Source organism: Sebastes fasciatus, chromosome 10 (assembly GCF_043250625.1).
Source record: "Sebastes fasciatus isolate fSebFas1 chromosome 10, fSebFas1.pri, whole genome shotgun sequence".
In the NCBI taxonomy this organism is placed as follows: Eukaryota; Metazoa; Chordata; class Actinopteri; order Perciformes; family Sebastidae; genus Sebastes; species Sebastes fasciatus.
The window spans coordinates 13132506-13159080 of NC_133804.1; the positions used below are offsets into that span (position 1 = coordinate 13132506).

The 26575-nt window shown below is 43.1% G+C and overlaps 3 protein-coding genes across 15 annotated transcripts in view; 2 read left to right on the forward strand and 1 right to left on the reverse strand.

Annotated features, from left to right (window-relative positions):
* Positions 1-14594, forward strand: part of ankhd1 (ankyrin repeat and KH domain containing 1) — a 30596-nt gene extending 16002 nt beyond the window's left edge. For 7 of the 11 annotated variants that reach the window (XM_074648253.1, XM_074648250.1, XM_074648249.1 and 4 more), the window contains exons 10-39: positions 53-244; positions 368-477; positions 659-746; positions 979-1106; positions 1204-1347; positions 1474-1576; positions 1739-2001; positions 2164-2451; positions 2551-2968; positions 3063-3202; positions 3307-3418; positions 4120-4265; positions 4360-4502; positions 5004-5217; positions 5328-5503; positions 5675-5837; positions 5922-6017; positions 6131-6247; positions 6690-6858; positions 6985-7208; positions 7308-7651; positions 7847-7999; positions 8204-8353; positions 9509-11096; positions 11186-11375; positions 11562-11687; positions 11930-12181; positions 13160-13344; positions 13434-13601; positions 13952-14594. In XM_074648253.1, coding sequence (XP_074504354.1) covers positions 53-244; positions 368-477; positions 659-746; positions 979-1106; positions 1204-1347; positions 1474-1576; positions 1739-2001; positions 2164-2451; positions 2551-2968; positions 3063-3202; positions 3307-3418; positions 4120-4265; positions 4360-4502; positions 5004-5217; positions 5328-5503; positions 5675-5837; positions 5922-6017; positions 6131-6247; positions 6690-6858; positions 6985-7208; positions 7308-7651; positions 7847-7999; positions 8204-8353; positions 9509-11096; positions 11186-11375; positions 11562-11687; positions 11930-12181; positions 13160-13344; positions 13434-13601; positions 13952-14011 — 6650 coding nt within the window. In that variant the 3' untranslated portion in view covers positions 14012-14594. The remainder of the gene's footprint in view (positions 1-52; positions 245-367; positions 478-658; positions 747-978; positions 1107-1203; positions 1348-1473; positions 1577-1738; positions 2002-2163; positions 2452-2550; positions 2969-3062; positions 3203-3306; positions 3419-4119; positions 4266-4359; positions 4503-5003; positions 5218-5327; positions 5504-5674; positions 5838-5921; positions 6018-6130; positions 6248-6689; positions 6859-6984; positions 7209-7307; positions 7652-7846; positions 8000-8203; positions 8354-9508; positions 11097-11185; positions 11376-11561; positions 11688-11929; positions 12182-13159; positions 13345-13433; positions 13602-13951) is intronic. The other 4 variants (XM_074648258.1, XM_074648256.1, XM_074648255.1 and 1 more) reach the window with 2 other exon arrangements.
* A 2932-nt stretch (positions 14595-17526) lies between these two features.
* On the forward strand, positions 17527-19874 carry higd2a (HIG1 hypoxia inducible domain family, member 2A). The gene is made up of 2 exons (XM_074648264.1): positions 17527-17757; positions 19297-19874. Exons 1-2 carry the CDS (start codon positions 17568-17570, stop codon positions 19461-19463), a joined length of 357 nt encoding a protein of 118 aa, XP_074504365.1. The 5' UTR covers positions 17527-17567; the 3' UTR covers positions 19464-19874.
* A 578-nt stretch (positions 19875-20452) lies between these two features.
* Positions 20453-26565, reverse strand: cltb (clathrin, light chain B). 3 transcript variants are annotated; one of them, XM_074648261.1, is made up of 6 exons: positions 26008-26565; positions 24868-24914; positions 23334-23451; positions 23008-23119; positions 21907-21960; positions 20453-21533 (listed from the first exon to the last, which is right to left on the reverse strand). In XM_074648261.1, exons 1-6 carry the CDS (start codon positions 26249-26251, stop codon positions 21362-21364), a joined length of 747 nt encoding a protein of 248 aa, XP_074504362.1. In that variant the 5' UTR covers positions 26252-26565; the 3' UTR covers positions 20453-21361. The 3 variants fall into 3 exon arrangements, with proteins under 3 accessions (XP_074504362.1, XP_074504363.1, XP_074504364.1); XM_074648262.1 differs by lacking the exon at positions 21907-21960 and adding an exon at positions 22415-22435; XM_074648263.1 differs by lacking the exon at positions 21907-21960 and having other exon boundaries at positions 26008-26558.
* Positions 26566-26575: the final 10 nt, after the last annotated feature.

Sequence of the window (26575 nt, forward strand, 5' to 3'; positions counted from 1 at the left end):
TTTGAAAGCAAATCGATCACTAATCACTAACTGCTCTTGTTGTGTTGACCAGGTGCTAACATCAACGCCCAGACAGAGGAGACCCAGGAGACGGCTTTGACTCTAGCGTGCTGCGGAGGCTTCTTGGAAGTGGCCGACTTCCTCATCAAAGCGGGTGCTGACATTGAGCTGGGCTGCTCAACACCTCTAATGGAGGCTGCACAGGAAGGCCATCTGGAGTTGGTCAAATACCTACTGGCTGCAGGTAAGGTAGACGAAAGGAGGAAAGGAGCTGCACATCTAGGAGGACAAAAGAGTAGCTGCATTTAAACATGTCTTACTTATGTCGCTGTGTTTACAATCCTAATCGCTTGATTTTCTCGTTCAGGGGCAAACGTTCATGCCACCACGGCAACGGGTGACACAGCGTTGACGTATGCGTGTGAGAACGGACACACTGATGTGGCGGATGTGCTGCTGCAGGCTGGAGCCAACTTGGTACGCCATACTCTTAAATCCTGTTTGTCACACAGTCGACTGAGTCGAGCAAGGCTTGTAGTTTGTAGAACTACAGCAGCCATTTTTTGTTGAGTCACATTTTTCTGGACAAATAAAACTCTTGTTTAACTTCTAGACCAAACTAAGCTTTAACAAACACATCTTCACGTTTGTCTTCCAGGAACACGAGTCTGAAGGGGGGCGGACGCCCTTGATGAAGGCAGCAAGGGCGGGACATCTCTGTACAGTGCAGTTCCTTATCAGCAAAGGTGAGTTATTGACTAGCTGTTCAGAGAACAAGCTAAATGTACTTTTTTGGGATTATTATTTTTTATTTTATTGTTATGCTTAAATCCATTCTTGAAAAGTAAATATGTACAGTATATTGTTGATACATGCTTGTGGCCATTTTAAGCAGATTTGTAAATTCAGTTCAGTGAATTTAAATATGCACAAGACTTTTCCTTTAGTTAATGTGTTAACTCTTCTTCTCTTTTCCAGGTGCTAATGTGAACAGAGCTACTGCCAATAATGACCACACCGTGGTGTCTCTGGCCTGTGCCGGAGGACACCTGGCTGTGGTGGAGCTGCTGCTCGCACATGGGGCAGATCCTACACACAGACTCAAAGTAATGCACACACTCTGGATACAGATTAGACTAGTTGGAATATTTATGTGTGTAATAATAACACATAACTGAAACCATGCTTGTTTTCTCTTTGTAGGATGGTTCAACCATGTTGATAGAAGCTGCTAAGGGCGGCCACACCAATGTGGTGTCCTACCTGTTGGACTACCCCAACAACATCCTGTCTGTCCCGGCCCCTGACCTCTCCCAGCTCACGCCCCCCTCGCAAGATGCCTCTCAGGTAAATACAGCGATAAATTGCACTTTTATTAATGTTCTTCTGGGGAATATATCTGTTTTTAGTAAGTGGTAAGTCTAATCGTTGATTTTGATTGCTTGAAACTAACATGTCCTCTGCCATTAACAGGTTCCTCGTGTCCCATTCCAAGCTCTCGCCATGGTAGTGCCCCCTCAGGAGCCCGACAGAGCCCCATCAAACATCGCCACGCCCCCACCCGTCTCCAGCAAAGGTAATCAGTGCTACAAGTCCCAGTCACCCAGTGAGTGTGCTCAAGAAAATGGAGTTGCAGACTTCACTCAGCCTTTTAGCTTTTATCTCCCCAGTTTTAAGGCATTTTATTGTTAACCCATCCTCAACCTTAACTTCTCGGATCTCTTTCGTTCAAATCCAGGCGCGTCCAAACAGAGACAAGCGGCCCTTCAGACCGGCGTCCCCAGCTCAGTCGGCCGGGGGCCTGAAGCGGAGCCTCTGCCGCCCTTCCACTTGTGCCAGCCTCTCGAGTGCATTGTGGAGGAGACGGAGGGAAAGCTGAACGAGCTGGGCCAGAGAATCAGCGCCATCGAGAAGGCCCAGCTTCAGTCGCTAGAGCTCATTCAGGGGGAGCCGCTCACCAAAGACAAGATTGAGGAGCTGAAGAAGAGCAGAGAGGAGCAGGTACAGTCCATCATACATTTAAGATCTGATCCCATTTTTGAATCTTGTTTTAGAGCTTTAAGTAAGATGGATGTCACCTTACATCAAATTCAAATGTTATTTTGCATACATAACAACGTATCAGAACTTAGTCAAACATGGAAGTGGCTGTTCCCCACTTAGGTGCAGAAGAAGAAGAAAATCTTGAAGGAGCTGCAGAAGGTGGAGCGCCAGCTGCAGCTGAAAACACAGCAACAGTTCACCAAAGAGTACATGGAGGCGAAGGGTTTAAAGGAGGAGCAGGAGGCCGGACAGAGCCAGGGCCCAGGCCCGGGTCCCGGAAGTACGATGTCCGCTCCAGGGCCGCTTCCCACCATAACAGGTGCCCAAGTAAACACCAGCTCTGACACCGATGAAGAGGCCAACAAAGACGGGGAGCAAGACGAGCAGCCAGGGGAGGAAGGGGAAGAGGTGAACTTCTCAGTAATTTTGATTTTTACGTCATTATGATGTTAGTCTAACACTGTTTATTGACCCTAGAGACTTAAGGTGATTTCTATACTTTTTCAGGAAGAGGAAGACGATGACGAAGAGGAGGGCTCGGAGGAAGAGGCCGATGGAGAAGAGGACGATTACCCCAAGCTTCCTCAGGTGGGCACAATCCTCTACAGGGATGGGCCACAGCCGCCACAGCAGCCTCCTCTGCCCCCTTCGCCACAGGCCCAGCCCCAGCCTCCTCCTCCGCCTCTCCAGGCTGCCTTCGTCCCCATCCAGCCGCTGCCAGACTACAACCCCGCAGACTACCCGGGGAGCACCAGCCCAGAGCTGCAGAGGGTACTGGTGGGGCAGCAGATGCTGGGCCAACAGCAGCAGGGTCAACAGTTGGGCGGGTTAGGCCCAGGAATGATACCTCAGCAGGCCCCAGATGGGCTCATGGTAGCTACACCTGCACAGACGCTCACAGACACGCTGGATGACATCATGGCTGGTAAGTGTATTTCTTGTTGCAGTTGACTTGTGATTGTGATCTAATCTGCATGTTCCTATAACTTTTTTTTCTCCCCCTTTTGTCTCTATTGCAGCTGTGAGCAGCCGTGTGCCCATGCTGAACACTACAACCTCACCCACGCCCCTGTCCCAGCCACCCACGCAGATGCCCTCAAACATCGCCTCGCCCCCTTCGGTCCTGCCCCTTTACCCCTCTGTCGACATCGATGCACATGTAAGACACAATGCCAATTTCAACATGACAGAGATCTTTAAATTGACGTTGCATGTATGCACAAAGTCCTCTACCCTGTTAAGAGATGTTGTTTTCCCCCACAGACGGAGAGTAACCATGACACGGCGCTGACGCTGGCGTGTGCAGGAGGACATGAGGAGCTTGTGTCTGTACTCATTGCACGGGGAGCCAACATTGAGCACCGGGACAAAAAAGGTATAAAAGCATGATTATAAAATGGTATTATGGACAATAAGGAGGTATGAATCGGATTTTAATTAATATTAGTGATTCTTCTATTATATAGGGGTGTAAAGATTAACCGATGCGTATCGGAAATCCATACAATGGTCTTGGATACGGCTACATCGATACAAAACTATGAATCCGACTCAAATTATACTATTCAAAAATCAATACACCCGTCATAAACCGATATAGTCAGATATAGCTCCACTTTAGCAGCTTTTTTAGTTGTTATATATGTGTGTGTGTGTATGACATTGATGTGGTAAGAGTGGAAAAAGAGAGCGAGGTGTCTGTAACGTTACAAGGGGAGAGACAGGCAGCAGGAGGCTAAGCTACATTCAACAACAGCAGCACACAAGAGTTTTGGCTACCTTTTTGGCTTGTTGGCTAAACGTTATCAAGTGCTAATAAACTAGCATTGCTAGCTTAGACTACCTAGTGTCCCACTAGTTGAATCTCCTCTGGGTCCCAGTGTCCCATGGCTACACTAATATAGCAAATAGCTGGGTACAGATGGTGTCAACACAGTCTTCACAGTCTAGTTTTTGGCCATTGTGAGTGGATGCAGTGAAATAACACTTGTCTATGCATCAAGTGTTTCCAGTAGATGCATACCCCTGATACAGTAAGTAACCAAAACACCCTCCCATTCCCTCTCTTCTCCACAGGTTTTACTCCTTTGATCCTGGCTGCCACTGCTGGCCATGTCGGAGTGGTGGAAGTGCTCCTTGACAAAGGGGGTGACATTGAGGCTCAGTCAGAGAGAACCAAAGACACGCCCCTCTCCCTGGCCTGCTCTGGGGGACGCCAGGAGGTAAAACACTTTGTCTTTCATTTCACCTTCACTATAGTGACATTTAAATTGTTTCCCCGGCTTTAACTCTGCAACTGTCATTTGTGTCGCTCAGGTGGTTGAGTTGCTGCTGCTTCGGGGAGCAAATAAGGAACACCGCAATGTTTCCGACTACACGCCTCTCAGCCTGGCTGCTTCTGGGGGTTACGTCAACATCATCAAGATACTCCTTAATGCTGGAGCTGAGATCAACTCCAGGTGAGCGATAAGAACTAAAGTAAAGTAGTCACTAAAGTATTCACTTTGGCCCGTTGGTATGAGTGAAACATGTCCACCCATATGAGGTTCATATCAGGATATCATCATTCTCCTTGATCTGAATGTGACAACATTATTTCAGTTCCTCAAAGTGAATGAGGTTTGTAACCACATGGTGCCAAACAAATACAACATCCCTGTAAAATGTGCCTTTGGGTTTTAGCCGCACCCAAAAGTAATAGCATAGTTATTCAATGTGTTATAAATGAGGAGTGAGGAAACGGTAAGGTGGTAACTTCAAAACCAAGGCGTTATAGTAGCTGCTACTTTTATAAATGCTGCTCTGCAAAAAGTGAAAATACATCTTAAATCGAATTGCAGTAAAGCTATAATGTGTACTGAAACAAAGACAAACACTCAGTGATCTATGTTATGCTTCTCAGAGCACATTAAGCACTTACGTTTTTTTCTAAAGATTTTATTTATTTCCTCTTTCACCAGGACTGGCAGTAAGCTGGGAATCTCTCCTCTGATGCTGGCAGCCATGAACGGCCACGTACCGGCAGTGAAGCTGTTGCTAGATATGGGCTCGGACATCAACGCCCAGATTGAGACCAACAGAAACACAGCTCTGACCCTAGCCTGCTTCCAGGGCCGGGCTGAGGTCGTCAGTCTGCTGCTAGATCGCAAGGCCAACGTAGAGCATCGCGCTAAGGTGAAGAGTCTGGATCACATTCACCAGATTTCCAGTTTCCAGACTTAATAATAAATATTGCGGGGCCGACACTGGCGGAGACATCTTGCTAAGTATCTTCTCTCTTGCAGACTGGTCTTACTCCTCTGATGGAGGCAGCCTCTGGAGGTTATGCCGAGGTGGGCCGTGTGCTTCTGGACAAAGGCGCCGATGTCAACGCTCCCCCTGTTCCCTCATCCCGAGACACTGCCCTCACCATTGCTGCTGATAAGGGCCACTACAAGTTTTGTGAGCTGCTCATTAACAGGTGAGTGCTATTGGTTGTTTCTGTACAGAACCATATTCTAGTTTTCTTACAACAAGATAATCCTCAGTCTCTCGTTGCCATCTGCTAATGTATATGTCTTATCTCCCAGCCCTTTCATCTGCAATGCCTTTATGTGACTCCATAAGTTAACACTTCTTCCTGTCTTTGCAGGGGTGCCCATATCGATGTACGGAACAAGAAAGGGAACACCCCTCTCTGGCTGGCGGCAAACGGCGGTCATTTTGACGTGGTCCAGCTCTTGGTGCATGCCAGTGCTGATGTGGATGCAGCCGATAACCGCAAGATCACCCCGCTCATGGCTGCTTTTCGCAAGGTGCAGAGTTAACCAAAGCCCTGATTGTTAGTGTGTCACCCTTGGCAAACCTCTGGTTACTAACCATTTTACTTAACATTTCAGGGTCATGTGAAGGTGGTGCAGTATCTTGTGAAGGAGGTCAATCAATTCCCATCAGATATTGAGTGCATGAGATATATCGCCACCATCGCTGACAAGGTACGTCGATTTCCTTTTCAGTCATTAGTCTGCCTCAACTACTGGAATTGACGGATCTGACGAAGATGTAAGGAGAGCTATAACTCCAGCTGTTTGTTTTGCTGTTGTTTCAGGAGCTGTTGAAGAAGTGCCACCAGTGCATGGAGACCATCGTCAAAGCCAAAGACCAGCAGGCAGCCGAGGCAAACAAGAATGCTAGCATTCTCCTCAAGGAGCTAGACTTGGAGAAGGTAATATCAGATCCCATGGCTGTGCTTTGGGAGGTTAAAGGTAGCTTCTGCTAGGTACTTTTCCGGGTTTTCAAATGGAAACGCCCACTCAGCCGTTAGCAAAAAGGAGTCTGGTGGCTTTGAAGAGAGATATAACGGCTACTGTTATAGCTAGTTATAGCTTTCATGCCCTCACTCCTGTCTGCTTCTCCAAAACTGGGAGTGTGCATGTAATGTACTTACGGATAAGGGTATATATATGTCATGTCATCATGCAGAAACCTACGTTGGAAAACATTTTTAGGAGGGTTTGAGAAAATAGCATTTTGCTGCTAAAACATACTTCGACCAAATACAGACCGATAGAAAACCTCAAAATACCAAAAAATAATGGACCCGCACTTTTAAAGCATTCTGAATACAGCGGATGAGGACAAACATTGTCTCTTTGTTGTGTGTTCAGTCCCGGGAGGAGAGCAAGAAGCAGGCCCTGGCTGTTAAACGTGAGAAGCGCAAGGAGAAACGCAAGAAGAAGAAGGAGGAGCAGAAGAGGAAGCAGGAGGAAGAGGAGGGGCAGAAAACCAAGGAGGACTTCTCTGAGATGCTGGAGCTGAAGGAGGATTCAGCTGACGGTAATGAACGGTTTTATGACTTTTGCTATAAGTTAAGAGGCTGCAGAGTTTTCTAAAACTTACAGTTAAATTGTTAATTAAGTGGTTGGTAACCGTTCCTGTTTGTATTTGACCTTTCCCCTTCAGAAGAAGAGGTTCCTATTGAGCCTCCGAGTGCAACCACCACCACTACCATTGGTATATCTGCCACCTCCACCACTTTCACTACAGCTTTTGGTAAGAAGCGAGCGAGCGTGGCCACTACCCCGAGCACCAATCGCAAGAACAAAAAGAACAAGACCAAGGACTCGCCCAATGAACCCATCATATTACAGGATCCGCAGGTGTGTGCTACTGCTTTTATCAACCAGGTATTGTTTGTCTTTGCTGGTTCTCCAGACTAAAAGTACCTTTTATCTATGAAATAAAAACACAATACGATGATGTTTGTGTATGTGTCCTCCCTGTAGGTTGCACTAGCACAGCACAAGGCGGATAAGAACAAGATCCACGGTGAGCCACGGGGTGGAGGACTGACGGGTGGCAACAGCGATTCTGACCCCTTGGACAGCACCGACTGTGCCAGTGAGAGCAGTAGTAGCGGGGGCAAGAGTCAGGAGCTCAACTACCTCCCTGACCTCACCTCCTCCGCCTCCTCCTCCTCCTCTTCCTCCTCCTCCTCATCCTCAGTCCCCTCCTCAGGAGCAGCCCAGGGCCTCCTGCGCGGCCTTGAGAAAAGACACTGTCCTCAGCCGCAGACTGACGGCAAGGTGGACAACAAGGTCACGGTCTCCATCTCAAAAGCAACGCAAAAGTGAGTCAGTGGTGGAGCAGAGCACATTTATCATCTGACGTACAGCTTTAAAATGCTATTTTTATGTGTGAACTATATGCAGTACGTTCAGTTAAATTCAAGACTTACATTCTCACCTCAACCTCTAGCTTATTTGAAAACATTTTCCAAGTATCAACCAACATATCTTCATTATTTTGCCTGTTTTTGTCACAGAGCTCTGGACACGAGCGACTCCACCTCCAACTCCCTGCCCTCTCCATTCAAGACCATGAATCTTCCCGTCACCTCGCCCAACAGTAAGCTCAGCCTCACAAGCCCCAAGAGAGGCCAGAAGAGAGAAGAAGGTTGGAAGGAGGTGGTCAGAAGGTCAGTATCTGTTTGCATTGCAACATTTCACAGGGTTTTGATTGACATGGCCAAGTTTACTTAACATACACACATTTGCATGGTTCTTAAAATTCTGCACGGCACTTGATTGGTTTGAGGTCGTCTGTTAATGTAAATTGCCATCAGCAGTGTTAACATTGCCAGTATAGACGTATAAATAATGAAATTTCCCTTCCTTTGTAGATCAAAGAAGCTGTCTGTACCAGCCTCCGTTGTGTCTCGTATCATGGGCAGAGGAGGCTGCAACATCACAGCCATCCAGGACGTGACGGGAGCTCACATCGACGTAGACAAACAGAAGGACAAGAACGGGGAGAGGATGATCACCATAAGGTAAAAATAATCCCCCCCCCCCCCCCCCCCCTCCCCCTGGTGGACTGTAAACAGCACTGCAGCTGGACTATAACAGCTGGTCAGTTGCATAAAGCATTTCAGCCCCTCCTGGATGATGTCATTCATAATCTTTGGGCTAGTCCTACAGTGCAAAAGTCCAGCACTGGATTTGTAGAATTCAGGGAAGTCAAATGTTCTATCTTTTTAACATGTTTACTCTTTTTGGCATTAAATGTGATGTCAAAATCATCAACAAATAAGTACCATAAACACTAGAACTGCTGAGTAGTGCAGGATGCAATTAAACCAAAAAGAGAGCTAATACATAAAATGATCAGCCCTCTTAGGCCTGTACGGTCTAGAACAATAAACACGGACAAAAAAATAGTTTCTGTCTCAACAACAATGTTTGGGAACATAGACTCAATTCCACATACAGAGCAGAGACCTCAATCTTCCACTCACGCTGGTGCGACCAATGAAGGTGCCTGCATCTTGGCCCACCATTGTTATGGTGAAAACAGTAAACATGCACATTTGCTATTGCTAGTACATGGCTCGAAGCAGAAAACTAGAAGAAACTAGAGTCGAGATAAGAGGGCTGATTGCACAAAAACAATGAGGCAGCAGCGATAGTAGACCAGGGACTTTTTACACACCAGCAGTGGCTTTAATAACTGCAGGTGCTACAGACCATTGGAGAAACTGCAACCTACCCAAAACTGAGGACCCGAACTTGCACTTCATCACTAAAACTTTTTTGGTCTGACACAAAACTTTATCAGGCTGAAATATGTACTTACTTTTGATTCATAAAACCTTTTAACTAGGGCTGTCAAAGATAACGCGTTAACGCAAATTTGATTTAACACCACTATTTTATTAACGCGACTTGCGATTTCTGGGTTGTACTTGTCTCAGTTTTAAAGCTAGAGAAGATACTGGAATCATATGAAACTAAAAAACCTAAGGAATCCATTGGTACCAACCATGTCATACTAGCTTTTTGCGAAGGATGCTAGATAACGCTCCAAACCTGTGCTCAATTTTGATTGACAATCATACAGTTTATCGCGATTAAATATTTTAATCGAATGACAACCCTACTTTTAACACAAGACCATAGTCTGAATGAAATGTGCTTTGTTGTTACAGAGGAGGTACGGAGTCTACAAGGTATGCAGTCCAGCTGATCAATGCTCTAATCCAAGACCCAGCCAAAGAGCTTGAGGATCTGATCCCCCGGAATCACATCAGGGCCCCAGGCTCTAAAACGACCTCAGCATCCTTCCCCAGTTCCGCAGGGGCCACAAGCGGCTCAGTCACTGGGCCCAAGGCCCTGAGCTCGTTGGTCACCTCCACAGGCGTCTCGTTCCAGCCCTCTTCATCCTCGTCTTCACCCTCCTCTCAGGCCGGTGGAAAGATCGGTAAAGGGCTGTCGTCAAATGTCAGACAGCCCTTCCCCGTGTCTCTGCCCTTGGCGTACGCCCACCCTCAGCTGGCTCTACTGGCTGCTCAGACCATGCACCAGATCCGACACCCTCGTCTACCCATGGCTCAGTTTGGTGGCACCTTCTCTCCCGCCGCCAGCACCTGGGGACCCTTCCCTGTGCGTCCCGTGAGTCCCGGCAGTGCTAACAGCTCCCCCAAGCACAACGGAGGAACCAACGGCACTGGAGGCCAGGCCAGAACCAACTCGAGCCACAGTGAGCACAGCAACGCAGCCAGCTCAGGAGCCTCAGTCACGACCACCAACACCACCACCACCAGTGCTCCCAACACATCCACAGCTGCAGCCTCGCCTCATACCCCCAATCCTACTCCGTACAACCCCCAGCCGAGCGTCCCCACGCCCTCCTCCGTCAGAAAACAGCTCTTCGCCCCCGAACTCAAGCCTGCTGGTGTCACCCCTGTGTGTGTTGCTGCCACATCTACTAGTGGCAATGCAGTACGAGGCACAGGTTCTCCTGCACATCACAGTTCCACTACAACCACCGCCCCTCAGCAGCCACTCGGACCTATCTCACAGCCCCCCATCCAGCCAACTAAAACAGAGCCAAGTGCCGTCGCCCCTCTTGGAAAAGACAAGCCCTCTCTATCTGTAGAGAACCAGGCTGTTTCTGTCAGCGAGAGCATCAACTCTGTGGGTTTTACCTCCCCCGCCATGGCTTTACCCCCCAAGCCAGAGCCTCGACAGCAGTTACCTCCTCCCCCGTCCTCTGCACCATCCACAGAGGCTCCACCGCCCCTCCTCAACCCACAGCCCAGCTCCCACCACCCCTCAGGACCTCCTCCTGTCCACTCACACAATGTTGCACACCCCAACAACACTGTACCCCACTTCTCAGCGCCTGCCCCCAGAGTCTCCCATCGTATGCAGCAACCAGGGCCTTACTATTCCCTTTCTGAGCAGCAGCAGCAACAGCAGCAGACGCAACAGCAACAGCAACAGCAGCAGCAGCAGCAGCAACAGCAATCTGTGTTCGTGCCCTTCAATGCTCAGCAAGAACCCATGAAACAGAACCAAAACCAGACGTCCCAGCCGACAAATTTGCCCCAACAAGCCCAGAACCAAGCTCAAGCCCAAGCTCAAGCCTCCCTTCAGGTTTCTTCTAACATGGGGATGATGAACGGTTCCCAGATGCAGCATGTGGCCAATGCAGGCAAGCCTCAGCAGATACCCCCCAACTTCGGTCCTGCAGGCCTCTTCAACTTCAGCAGCATCTTTGATAACAACAGCCAGGTGAGTTAACGTAACAGCCTAGCATCTTGTTTTACTTTTAGCTGCTCTTTTGTAGCTGAGCAAACTAAACGGTACAAATGTCCTGGCAGGTTGCAAACAATCAGGTGTGGGGTGCCTGCCATCTGCCAGCTCGATCACCTCCAGAGCAGTCGTACTCGGCCCCACCAGCCTACATGAGCATGGGCCAGATGGAGAGTATGATGCCCCCACCTCCTCCAGACAGCTCCAAAGCCCCTGGCTACCGCTCTGCCTCACAGAGGATGGTCAACAGCCCCATCGGTAGGACTATTTTCATTTTAGTTCATACATAATCATTGTGTGATCCAGACTCAGTTGTTCAGAGGAACCTGACTAAAATAACTGCATCAAAACGGGGGGTAGTAACAGAATATAATGGAATCATATTCAGTTTGCTTTCTCATGTGCTCTATAATGAGCTGTCTCTTTAATTGTCTGCGCCCACAGCGTTGACCAGCTATGCCACCAGTATCTCTGGCAGCCCTGTGTATCTGCACGGTCACCAAGCAGTTGGCGCACCCTCATTCAGCAGACAGCACTTTTCCCCTCACCCATGGAGTGCATCCACATCAGGTACGAGGCTCACACTTGTTTTTTCATTGTGATATTCTTATAACTTTTTAGACTTTTTTAAAAGCAATTTTTTTAACTGGTCTTTTTTATTTTGGCTTGTTTGTTCTATAACCCTTTTCAAATTCATGAATGTTGGCCTCTCTGGCCTATTTTCATTTTTTTCTGTTTTTAGCAGTACTTTAAAATGTGTAAATCTGATCTGCCCCTAAATATTTCTTCCTTTGCTGTCTCTTCTCCATCAGGTGAATCTCCTGTCCCGCCTCCATCTACGGTGTCGTCCTCCGCCCTTTCCACCTCATCTGTGCCCCCTCCCCCCCAGCAGAAGCAGGGCAACTCCTCGCAGCAGGACCGGAAGGTTCCCCCACCCATCGGCACAGAGCGGCTGGCCAGGATCAGGCAGACAGGCTCCGTCAACCCGCCTCTGCTCACCACCAGCTACACGGCGTCTGTTGGACAGGGAGGCATTTGGTCATTCGGGGTCGGCAGTGCTTCGGGTAAGAGCCAGTGTTCATTTTGTTAACGAAAACTATTACGAAATATGTTTTTTTCCATGACTAAGACGAGACGCTGACGAGATGAGTCGTTAAACACTAACTGTGACGATATAAGCAAACAAGATCATTGACGAAAAAAGACGAAACTAAAATGTAGTTTAAAAACAAGCTTTACCAAAAACCTTCCACCTTCTCTTCTCCTTCCTCAGTCACTCTCTCTCTCTCTCTCTCGCTCTCGCTCTCGCTCTCGCTCTCTCTCTCTCTCTCTCTCTCTCTCTCTCTCTCTCTCTCTCTCTCTCTCTCAAACACACAAACAAACCGTGTTGCGGTGGCACTCAGTTCTTTTCTGTCATTCTTGTCTCACACCTCAATCCTGACAATTTTGCTAATATAATGTATAAAGTTGGCGGTTTGCGGGTGTTTTTACATGTTGGGTGGGCGGACTGGCTCTCACAACGAACTGGTGGATGCGACTGATAATCATTAATGAGCGCAGTCAGGACGACTCGGAACTACCTGCAAAGCTGCATTCTCAATCATATGATAAAATCTTATATGAAATAAGTTTGACTAAAATGACAGAAATGTTATATAATATAATCTGATGACTAAACGGTACTAAGATTAAATCAAATTAAAAAAGATTAAGAAATAGCGGACAAATGGAGAAAAAACATTTTGACTAAAATCAAATTACTTTTGACTAAAACTGGACTAAAACTTTTTGAGTTGTCGACTAAAACTATACTAAACTATGAAGGATAAAAATTACTAAAATGTGACTAAAACGAATAAGTATTTCTTTAAGATTAAATCTAAAATAGCTGCCAAAAGGAACACTGGTAAGAGCAAATACAAAATTTTGTTTTAAAATCTCAGAAATGTGACTTAAACACAACCACATACTTCAATCTCAATTACTGTGCAGTAGTAACTGATCCATTATTAATGCCCAACCCTCTGTGTGTCTTGATACAGAGGCCATGTCCGGTTGGTCTCAGCCCCTGATGAGCAGCCACATGATGCACCCTCAGCTCCAGGCAGAGCAGTCTGCCTTCTCTCAGCACCAGCCCATGGAGCAGGATGACACAGGCATTGCGAACCCTGCTAACAACTACCACCAGCCTCAGCATCTGCCCAACAGTTACATGGACTTCCCAAAGGTAACACAAAGCCACAGCTCTGTATTTTAACCCCCTATTCCTCCCATGTCCACATTTGTTTTACCAGTTCCATGTTATTGTCTGTTCAGGGGATGCCCATGTCGATGTATGGAGGAACCATGCTGCCCCCTCATCCTCCCATGGCAGAGGGGCCAGGGGGACCGATGTACAATGGTTTGCACGCTGGTGACCCCGCATGGAGCCCCATTATCAAAGTGGTCCCAAACAATGCAGATAACTCTGACCCACAGCAGCAGGTAATGCCCTCTGTTATTATACCAGTGCTGTCTAATCATATATGCTTAGAGTTAAACTGTCAGGCTTGTATTTCTTGTATTTTTGCCATTAGTCAGATATGATGTTTGCTTTTGTTGTCTTTTTTTTTGCATTTTTTAAAATTAAGTTAGCTTAATTTTCTTTTCTTTTTCTCCTTACGTTGAGGGGAGGTCCGTTGTATAAGCCTGTGGCTTCTTGACCTCTCCTGTCACATGTCTTATTATTTTTATCTGGATTTTAGAAAGTTTTATGTGTGTGCAAATAATTCAACATGAACATAGACTACAGTCGTTCTAACCTATACCTCTTATTGTTTCCTCTCTCCCCTCAGGTGTGGCCTGGTACCTGGGCACCCCATGTGGGCAATGTGCACCTGAACCACGTCAACTAGACAGCGTCCACAGCAATCAAACGCACACAGCATGACCCACAGCGCAAACATGAAATACCAACTGACGAATATGACCGAATAAGACAACGAAAAAAAAGAAAAGCGTACAACATGTTAACTTTAGTAGAGACCTGAGAGTGCAGAGCAGAGGTTGAAGAATTGGAAGTTCACTTGACGCCATTCTTTGATGTGCCTATCTCAAAAACAAATAAAGAGGAAATTGATCGAGAGCTGTTATCAGTGTCCCGATGATGCAAACAAAACATGCGCGATCACCTGTTCAACAGGATCCATTCTCTGCGTAGTTTAGCGATTTTGACTTAAACCCACATACACCGTTCTTGGGCTGCGGGGGGGCTCAACATGAAGTAGCTATTTAAACTTGGCCCAGAACTAGATGATGATTACCTAAAGAGAAAGAGAAATCAGAACCTTTTAGAGTGGTAAATACATGTATAATTGTTTACATACTAAAAAGGGTTAAAATGAGAGTAAATTTCATGTCGTATAGTGGCTCTACTTTATGTAGCCTGTATTAATGTGAAATATTTACCTTAATATTCAATAAAAAGATTGAAAAGTATCTGTGTGCTCTTTTATGAAATATTGTTTTACTTCTCTACTGTTCTCATGTTCTGACTTTCATTTAATGACTGACATTTTTGGCTCCTTTCTGGGCAGCATCTCTTTCTTGACAGTCCTCTTCACATCTGGAGTCCTTGCGCAGTCTTGAGACCTGCCTTTATGATTGCAAATTGGCCTTATAAAACAATCCGATGTCTATTTGATAAATTATTTTTTTAATCGAGATATGCATGTTTAGTTTGTTTTCTTTTTATCTGAGAATTGAGCTAGCTGGAAGGGCTTAGCTGTCTGTAGGAGTTTGTAAAGATCAGTACACCAGAGCATCTTCATGATTAACAACTTGAAATGTTTTTTTATTAGGGCTGTCAATCGATCAAAATATTTAATCGCGATTAATTGCATGATTGTCTATAGTTAATCGTGATTGATTACAAATTAATGTCCCTTAAATGGAGATTTGTCAAGTATTTAATACTCTTATCAACATGGGAGTGGACAATTTCCTTGCTTTATGCAAACGTGTGTATATACGTTTATTATTGAAAATGAATTAACAAACAAAACAATGACAAATATTGTCCAGAAACCCTCACAGGTACTGCATTTAGCATAACAAGATATGCTCAATTAATAACATGGCAAACTCAGTGTCAGTGTGCCGACTTGACTATGACTATCCCCAAACTGCATGTGATTATAAAGTCAGCATGTCAGTAAAGGGGAGACTCGTGGATACCCATAGAACCCATTTTCATTCACATATCTTGAGGTCAGAGGTCAAGGGCCCCCTTTGAAAATGGCCATGCCAGTTTTCCCTGGTGTGTTATAGCGTTAACTTTGACAGCTCTAGTTTTAATATTTCTACAGATTTCTGTCTCCATAAGGTTAAGGTTTTGAATTGGGCATGAATTTATTAAGTGTCATAGTTAAACAAGGAGCACCTTCTCACCCTGAGCAGAAAGTCAAGTCCTCCTGCTAAAAGCAAAGCTCATCTAAGAACAGTTTCTCACACTGCCACATTTATTAGGAGTCAAAGGGGAGAGCAGTACGACCATATCGGACACATCGTGGGAGTTTTTGATATGGCGTGGTGGTTTAAAGCCATCAGTATATATTGTGCCATATTTATTGGAGTATGTTTTCACATATACTATCCTACAGTATGACAACTTATGATGCTGGTTGAGGCTGCTAAACATGCTTTCTGTTCCAGACCAGTGATCCTTGACAGATGTGGGCTGGGAGCTTGAGAAACAGTATGTGCCGTTGGTCATCAGACGTGAAGAACCCAGCTGCAGATGAAGATATGAACCTGAACTCTACTAGAGACACTAAAGGACCAAATGCAGTGCTTGGATGCACTAGCATTTTATTGTATTGTTTGTTACAGACTACACTTAAACCCCAAAATACAACATCACCACCACTCATTTGAGACTACTATGTTGCTTGAGATTCAATGATGGCTGGAACATTGAACTTTACCCAATACTGCCACTCAGTGGTAAAAGTGGGGACATTGTTAGAGAGAGATTGGCAAACATTTTCACCAGTAATACTATTACAATATTATCAGTAATCTTCTTCACTATAGCAAACATCCCATGCTCATGCAAAATGTGGTCTTATGGCATAATAGATTACAGTTCTTTAGATTGGTTAATTCCTTGCAACATGTATCTAATTTGTATAACTGTACAACTCTTATCTGAGCGCCAGTTTATTGTTCAAATGGTTACTAGCTCTTTCACCGAAGGCACCATCAAATAAATGCCAACTGGCTGGTGGATAGTAGAGCTGTGTTATATTGTGAATTTAGTTAGTTCTCACACTTGGTGCAGCAGTTGCTACAAAGGAATCATGTCTTATGCTATATTTAAGTTTTTACAAGGGACTTTGGGATTGTTATGTCCCTATGCTCTTTCATTAAAGGTGCCATATCATGCTTATTTTCAGGTTCCTAATTGTATTTTGTGTTTCTACTAGAACATGTTTACATGCTGTTATGTTAAAAAAACAAAACTTTATTTTCCTCATAATGTCTGCCTGAATATACCTGTATTTACCCTCTGTCTGAAACGCTCCGTTTTAGTGCATTTCAACAGAATTGCGTTGCAAGGCAACAGTTTGGGTCCATGTTTACTTCCTGTCAGCTGATGTCTGACAGGAAGTTTAACAGTATTTTTATAGCACAAAACAATGGTAAATATTGTCCAGAAACCCTCATACATATTGCATTTAGCATAAAAAATATGCTCAAATCATAACATGGCAAACTGCAGCCCAACAGGCAACAACAGCTGTCAGTGTGTCAGTGTGCTGACTTGACGATGACTTGCACCAAACTGCATGTGATTATCATAAAGTGGGCATGTCAGTAAAGGGAAGAGTTGTGGGTACCCATAGATCCCATTTTCATTCTCATATCTTGAGGTGAGAGGTCAAGGGACATCTTTGAAAATGGCCATGCCAGGTTTCCCTGGTGTGTTATAGCGTTAACTTTGACGGCCCTAGTTTTTATATTTCTACAGATTTCTGTCTCCATAAGGTTAAGGTTTTGAATTGGGCATGAATTTATTAAGTGTCAGGGTTAAACAAGGAGCACCTTCTCACCCTGAGCAGAAAGTCAAGTCCTCCTGCTAAAAGCAAAGCTCATCTAAGAACAGTTTTCTTAGAAGCTTTATAATATAATATAAAATGTTGCTTTATAATATAAAAGACATGAAAATCAATATTTTTTAGAATATGGGACCTTTAATGTTGAACCACATTGTTTATGTATAGAGAAGTGCACTTTAATGAACATTGAACATATTATGTTGTGTGCACAATACATACATGGCATGCGGCAGCCGCCAGGAGGAGCTACACCACTGACTCTCATTCCTGACCTTTAAGGTATCAGGGCTTTTATTGTGAAATCTGAGGGCACAGGGTAACCGGAAGTGTAGTTTTTCAGTCTCAGGTAAACATGGCGGCAACGACCACAGCACCATCTGTCCCTGAGGAAACACCTAAACCATCCCAGCCACCGTTTGTGCCTTTTGACTTCTCTCAGCCGCCGATCATCGAGGGATTCAACCCGCTGCCGAGAGCCAAAGATGAGACCTTCAAAGAGAAGTTCATGAGGAAAACAAAGGAGAACCCGTTCGTCCCAATAGGTGAGTTATACAAGAGAGACAAAACACAACACAGCTGGACCAAGTTACACAAGAGCAGCACCGAGGCGGGACATGTCGCCCTCTAATCACAGGGTGGACAAGACATCAATGATGTTAACATGTAAAGCCCTAACACACTCAGATGACATGGATAGACTGTATTATAGTTGAGGTAATGTAAGGAAATAGTGACTGTGTAGGCTAACATCAGAGATGAAGTAGTAACCCAAAGTTACTGTATGTTTGTCACTACCAAACACCTTTTGTCATTTGAGTCTATTTTTTATTTTGTATATTTTTTAAAGTATGTTTAGTCAGAAATTAAATTTTTTTACGTTTTTTCGTGGTTAAATATTTGATTTATTTATTTATTTTTTTCCATTGTTTTTCCTTTATTTGGTTTTACTCAGACATTTACATAAACATACTTAATTAGATACAAATATGAAGTGAACCAACTTTTCCACTTTTTATAATGAAATTATAGAACACACAAATAGAACATGGGGTGCTTTTCATGTGAAATAAGATCAAATAAATCATAATAATAAAAAAATTACATCCTAGCCTAATCTAACTTTTTTTTTTTTTAAAGTATGTTTAACCCAAAACATGTGCTGCAACCCTTTACATAGAATGGGGGTGATATCCCCCAACCTTTGTAAGGGAAGTTAGGCACTACTGTATTTCTAAATAGTCTTAAAAACAGCTGATTATCAGTCTGTGGATACATATATTATTGAGTTTCCCAATTTGTTCAAAACTTTTTTTCCCTCTGATTTGGGTGAATTTACCCCTTAATGTTGGGTCTTGACTGCTGTTAGTGCCACACTGTCTTTAGTGGCATCTTTTTATCTTTATAAATGTGACCCTGATAGCAAACAAGTGTCTGAATATACTTATTGGTGAATCAAAGGACATTACAGTATCTGCTCACCACTCTCTACGGATGGGCGATACCAGACTTTTTCAATTCGATACAGATACTTTTTGTTCCAAATTACTGATACCGATTTTTTATATCACTTTATTTTACATTTTATTTATGTTTTTATATTTTAGCCCTATATTTGTATACACTATTTTATGTCTTAGATTCTAATTTTGCTTTCATTTGTGTGATTTTCCATTTTTTTATAGCCTGCATGTTTTATGAGCATAGTTTGAGGAAATATGAGATCCAAGATTTTCCTTGCCAATGACTGCTTCACTGTAATGTTGTGCACATCATTATAAAGAACTTGAAACTTATGTAACAACAAATTAAAATGAGATTTTGATGATGAAGTTTAGGAATTTAAGGTAGACAGACAGCTAAAACAAACTAATAACAGTTCTACTTGTACCTGGATATGCTTTGCCTCTCTCAAAACTCTCCTGCAACATCTTTTGTCAATCAGTATTTTTTAAAAGGAATTGATACCAAATGAGTAGCTTGTGTGTATCGAGCCGCCCATCCCTACCGCTTTCACCTTATTTTTTGTCCAAGTCAACCCGTCCATTGTTCTGTTATTAAGTTATTTGCTTTGTGTTCTCCAGGTTGTTTGGCAACAGCAGGAGCGCTGATTTATGGCCTCCGTGCCTTCAATCAAGGGAAAACCAGACAGTCCCAGCTGTTGATGAGGGGGCGTATCTTTGCTCAAGGCTTCACTGTAGTTGCCATTATTTTCGGTGTCCTTACCACGGCTGTGAAACCCAAGCAATGAAGACGGACCAAACCCACACCTCTGCCACCACCCAGTCAACTCGGAATCAGACCAGATCCAACTTGGAATTGGACTGATGTTACTATCTGAATGACCTGAATCATTTATTATGTTCACAGCATTGTTCAGATGTTAATACCAACACTATTTATTGTTGTTTGAAAACTGTGAATTGCTCATGGTTATAAAATAATTAGCCTCAGGCTAGCACTATGGAACAACACAGTATAATCGGCTCCTGACAAGAGCAAGCTGGATTTAACTTTTATTGTGCTATATGAGTATTAAAGCAAAATGCTGATAAATATAAATGATATCCTCCTTATTCTTCTGGGAAGTTAGATTTCAAATGTACACATGTATTGCCAGTGAAATGATTAACATAAAACCTGATTATACATTTAATTTGAAGCTGGTGTCCTGTGTGTATTTGAGATAAAGCATCACACTCACACCTGTATTCAGGTGACATCTACTCATTACACAACCCTTATTTAACAGGTTATTTTTTTAAAAATCATTGTGGAAATTCATTGTGAACCCAATGTGTTTTTATAATAATGGCCTTGGTGAGTCAATCTAAATAGAATGAGGTTTTTAGACACAAGACAGGCCCAGTCTCCATGTCCACCTTTAACACAGATTTGCAATTTCACTTAAATCCTCCAAATGTAGTATTAGGAATGTGACACCTCTTTACCTATGCTGAGGCATGGTGGCTGTGCACCTGGAAACTTGTTGTTGCTTCTCAGACTTCCCATGTTATGTTTTTAACATTTAAATGCTTAAAATTGTGGGTAAATCGTTCAAACACCAATTTCACAGTAGCACAGCCTCCAGTAATGTGTGTCTGAGAGTATCTAAGGATGGATTATTGCACCGGGCCCCATATCATTTTTAGCTCCTCACACACCTACACAAACTGGGATTCAAGTGATTATCTACAGATATCAACAGTCTTAGCTGGGAAATATGTAAGAACAAATTCATTTCAGTGGTCAAACTCCACAGTTTTTATTTTCCAGTTCCCTTTTAACATTCACTTGTTTCAGTATTCATAATGTCCAAATAGGCAACATGTGAAACAATGTGCAGACATTACTGTTGAAATTGACACCTTATTGTTTACTGTTAAAAAAAACAACTAAAACATATTGGTGTAACACAAATAGTGCATAAAACTTCTGCTGAGAAAATCAATGAAATGAGAAATAGTAAAAAACCTTTAATCATGTAGTAATTTAGATCTTTGGTTGTGATTATTTTTATTTATTTGTTGCTGAAATCTTGCCTAATTGAAGAGGAAATTCCACCTGGCTGAATACTCAAACTGGAGTAAGAGCTACGTCAAAAAGGCCACAAGCTTATGTATTTGAAAGAGAAAAAGATGCTAGCTACATTAAATATGGTAATAAGGGATATAATACAACAAATGTGAACATGTGTTGATGATTCTACACTGATGAGAGGCAAAAGTGGTTACAATCTAATACGCAGTAGTGCTTAATAAGTGTTTGACATTGATCAAAATGCGAATTTATAAAAACTAAAAATTGTGCATCCAAAATATTGGCAGAGGCATGCGAGAAAACTGACCTAATAACAATTTATAAGTTAAAGGGGAAGGAAAATGTTTTAACTTACAGTAACAATATTTTCTTAAATATAGCAGTGATAAAACTGACCAGCCAAAGGATGTCGTAACAATAGAGCAGTCCTTCATCTTCTCACAAGAGAGTGGGATTAAGTATATTAATTCGTAGGCATCAAGAAAGGCGGGAAGTTTTCAAAAGGTTAAAAACATACCAGGAATTTTATGGAAAAGGGCGTACAAACTCGTCTGATGCAACGTGAGGTTAAAACTGAAAAGGCAATGTTTCTAGAAACAACAACCTCCTCTAGCGGACTAGAGGCGTCTGTTTGAGAGAGATGAGGACAGAACGCATTCGAGAAACATCCTTTGCCTGTTTGTTGGTTTTCGGATTGAAGTCACAGAGTCGGCCTACTCTCTCCCATTCAGATCCCGGGGTGTCGCCATTGGTCTCTGCCACGAAAGCCTCCTCTGATGCTCTGCAGGTGGGAGGGAGACCAGGGAAAGATATGAATGAGTTGCAATATTGGAGGGATTTCAGAACAGCTGCCATAACAGCAAAACCATCTGAGCCAAACATGGTGCTCAAACACAAAGTTCAATCACATGAACAGCACTATGCACAAGATACACAAACCTCATGCGTTTCTTTATACCAATCATACATTTTGTTGGAGACATGTTTAATATTTATTATGTAGCCTAAGTATCAATCAAATTAATATAAATGAAATGCCAAATCAAGCCTTCAAAAATAGACTGGTAATTTTAGTGTTTGGGCATGCATCAGGTGAAAATCAACTCGTAATTCCTGGGGTACAACATTAAAAAGCATAAGAATTCTAAACCTACACAAAGCCTATAACATCAGAGTTAGGCTGTTTGTAGAAAGCCTTGTCAGCAATCCTAGTACGCAGGCAAGGCCAAGAAAGCAGGAAAGAGAAGGAGAAAGGAGAACAGTTACAGTGTCAAACATCAAGCAGAGAAAAGTTAGCGCCTGCATTAAAAGGATTATGTAAGCGACTGAGAAACGGCTCTAATGAGGTGGAAATAAAAGGTTTAAAATTAACTGAATATAATTTGTCTGTAGTACAAGCTTGGAATAGCAAAGCATTTTCATGCAACTACAGACTGCTTTGGTTCTAGGGCTGTAGCTGTGTGTATTGAAACTGACATTTTGCTCTCTGCTGTTTGCATTCCTTCTAGCTAGCCAGCTTCCTGTTTTGTTTTCCAGGCAATCTAACTGGACACACAGCTTTAGTCTAACATCTCATCTCATCAGGGGATTGTCTCTCAGCGCTTTCACAGACACAGGGGAAGAAACTGGCCAAAGCTAGAGCCACAGATGCAAGATTGATACCGTGCCAGACTTGGACAGAGTCTGTTGGAAAGTGTGAGAGAAGAACGGGGTTAGCTTGGTCAAGAAAGGGAAAGGCTGCAATGTTTTTGTAGGCATATGACGTACAACTCTGACCGCAACCAGTCTAAAATAGCAAAGTTTAAGTAGTAGACGGACTGTCTTTATATAAGCAATAAACAGATCAGCAATACTTTGAAACATGAAACTGATACACTATGCCCAGTCACCCATCACTCCAACATTTGATCCCTTGGCGCAGGCTGACACAAATGCTTCAATTATCGGCATCGCTCATGAAAAAAAAAACAGTTTATAAAATATCTACAAGTCCACCTAATATGATTAAGGATGCAACGATCCGTAAATATGATAATGTCTTGTTAATATAGTGTTCATGTCAGTGAACACAGTGCATCTCACTTGCGGTGTAAAGACAAAATTTGGAATGGTTTATATCAAGAAAAATTACAATACAACACATGAGCTGTTAATATAAATATATGTGTTCAGTGTAGTAATTGCAGCATTATCACGTAAGGATAAACCAACTGTTACTTCTCTGCATGTTAACAGGGGACATGTGAAACACTAACCTGTTGTTGACCTTGTTCTTCTCCATCTGCTCATTCTGATGCACATGCCAGTCCTCCAGCTCCTTTTTGGCTTTCTCTCTCCACTCCTCCTCTGCTGCCTTGGATGCCGAGTCTTGTTAGGGAGCAATGGCACAAAATAACAGTCAGAGAGTCCTCAAAATAGGAAAATAACTGACATATTATTAGGACTAGATATGCAGGTGAAATGCAAAAAGATGCACAACAAAATGACGAAATCACAGTGACTCCAGCTGCAAGTGCAGGGATTACAGCTGCAAAGTAGGAAGTGCATTACACAGGATGATTAATTCCCCATCTTTGCTGACCTAATGCTTCAAGGCGTGTCTTCTGCTCCTCCCTCCACTTGCGTAAACTCTCTGGCTCTTGCCTCTGAATATCCACCTGGGCGATGGCTGCATAGCTGTCTGTTGGACCATTGGACTCCTTTTGGAAGGACATAAAACATTTACTCCAATATAAACAACTAGCTATTTGATGCAAATACTAAGTAGATGTTTAAATCTTTAACATTATAACACACAGGAATGCAATACAAAAATTAAGGTAAAGAAAATTAAATGTTTTGATGGTGTTCAGAATAAAACTCAACCACACATAGAGAGAACAAATAAATCTATTGGTATAATAAGAAGGGTTAGTCCTCTTGTCACCACAAACTGTCTCCTTACTCTTTATTATAGTTTAATTTATCCCTATCTTTCATATTATGATGTAGTTTGGGCGAGTACTTTTCCTACAAACCTTCATAAAATTTTAGTTCTCCAAAAACGTTTTGTGAGGATTGCAACTCGATCAGAGTCACACATCTCCTCTGCTCCTCTATTTAAGAAACTCCACTCTTACTATTTATGATATCAATATTTCTCAAATATGTGTTTTTATTTATAAGATACTTTCTGATGGGAATATTCCTGAGCAGTTCAAAAACCTATTTTAAAACAAATTCTCAGGTCCGTTCTTACTCAACCCGTCAGTCTCTAGATCTTCATCCTCCTAAATTCCTCACTAGTAGAGGTCAATTTTCAATAAGATTTAGGGGAACCAAATTATGGAGTAGCTTTTCACATCTATCAATAAACTGGTCATCTGTCAAATGTTTCAAAAGTTGCTTAAAGGGTCATTTAATTGCTGTTTTGTAATTGCTTTTCCCCATGTTGTCCATGTATCTGTTTTTATGTTTTCTATTTTTTCCCACTCACCATGTTGTTTGGTTCCGATTTCCCAGAAGCCTTTATAGATATTTAAATCAATATCTTCCTCAAAAACACTAACCATACACTTCCACGCAACGCAACACACACACACACACACACACACACACACTTACTTGTCTTTTTTGATATATTTACTGTATTGTTATTGTTGTTATTATATATGTCTTGTCCTAATTGTTTGTTATCACTATTATGTAGTCATATTATTTCTTTTTATTAATCTTTTCTCTGGGTGGAGGCTTCAGATAAGCTCAGTGGGTTTAAGATAAGATAAGATATTCCTTTATTAGTCCCGAAGTGGAGACATTTGCAGTGTACAGCAGCAAAGGGGATAGTGCAAAAAAACAAAATGCATCAGATAACACAGTAAAAAAAGAGCTAAACAAAGTGTCTCAAAATATGAACCATTTAAATAGAAGGAAGTATAAAAATAGGAGCAATACATACAATATTGGCAATAAACAGACTATTAACAAAATTGCACAAGTGGAAACTGATATTGCAGTGAGGATGAATGAATGATCCTGCACTGTATATTATTCATTTTTTTTGTTATGTGGTATAGTCTTAAATTGTTCAAAAATAAACAAACAAATAAACACATAGAGAGATCTGTTAAACTCACCTGGAAGAAATCCCCATTCACTGTGGCAGGCTCATCTTCAAACCCGTCTGACATTGTTACAAGAAAACAAAGTTTATTGTTAGAAAAGACTTCTTACTGGTTAACTTATGACCTACTACCACTAACAACACGGTTACAGTAAGACCTCAGGAATGCAGCTACACCTGTTAGGGCACTAAGGCTTTCTATGCAGCTTTGTCAGGTTTGACAGGTTTTGTGTACACAGTTAGGCTAACTCTAGCTAAGCTATGAGGCTAGCTTTAGTTTAGCTACAAGGCTAACTTTAGCTAAGCTATGAGGCTAACTTTAGCTAAGCTATGAGGCTAACTTTAGCTTAGCTATGAGGCTAGCTTTAGTTTAGCTACAAGGCTAACTTTAGCTAAGCTATGAGGCTAACTTTAGCTAAGCTATGAGGCTAACTTTAGCTTAGCTATGAGGCTAGCTTTAGTTTAGCTACAAGGCTAACTTTAGCTAAGCTAAAAGGCTAACTTTAGCTAAGCTATGAGGCTAACTCTAGCTAAGCTATGAGGCTAGCTTTAGTTTAGCTACAAGGCTAACTTTAGCTAAGCTAAAAGGCTAACTTTAGCTAAGCTATGAGGCTAACTTTAGCTAAGCTATGAGGCTAGCTTTAGTTTAGCTACAAGGCTAACTTTAGCTAAGCTAAAGGGCTAACTCTAGCTAAGCTATGAGGCTAGCTTTAGTTTAGCTACAAGGCTAACTCTAGCTAAGCTATGAGGCTAACTCTAGCTATAAGGCTAACTTTAGCTAAGCTATGAGGCTAACTTTAGCTAAGCTATGAGGCTAACTCTAGCTATAAGGCTAACTTTAGCTTAGCTACAAGGCTAACTCTAGCTAAGCTAAAAGGCTAACTCTAGCTTAGCTACAAGGTAACTTTAGCTATAAGGCTAACTTTAGCTTAGCTACAAGGCTAACTTTCCACTAGTTTGAGCTACCTGTGAATGAACTGACTAACACTATGAGGCTGTATGAACCAGTGTTGTTGTTGTTAACGTATATCACGGTCTCGTTGTTCTCGTTGTTCTCATTGTTCTCTATCTAACATGAACACCAGTCCGGTCAGAGCACCGGTAGTTAGCATCACCTGCTCGTAGCTCCTAGCCGACATGAACTGAAACTCACCGTAGTGGACCGCCGGGGCAGGTGTGGGTGTCGGTATCGGTGTGGGCTCCGGCTGCGGCTGATGAGGCTCCGGCTCCGGCTGAGCTTCAGGCTGCTCTTCCTCCTCCTCCGCTGCCTCCAGCGACCCGAACCCGTCCCCGGCTCCGTCGTTCTCTATCCCCGCTATCTCGCTCTCCTGTTGAGCCAGGAAAGCTGCAGCGGGGTCCTCTTCAGTCTGCTGAGCTCCGTTGTTGTTGTCAGCCATCTTTCACTGAAGTGTGTTTACAAGTTTACCTGGGAGGTTTCAGCTAGATAACGTTAGCTTAGGCCACCAGTTCTGCAACGTCAACACCAGACAACTTGATATGTTACTCCGAGTAATCAGCTATACTCCAGGTAGACTGCTTACAGCAAACAGGACGAGCAATTAAAAGGTCTGTGATAAACAATCTGAGCTTCGCCTTCAGGCCCTCACTGATGATTCATGATTTCTTCACTTGTTCAGCCACTGTGATGATGGAGCAGTCAGGGCAGCACCCTGAGGGGACCATGTCCTCTTCTTGCAGTCTGTCTCCATCTGCTGGACCTC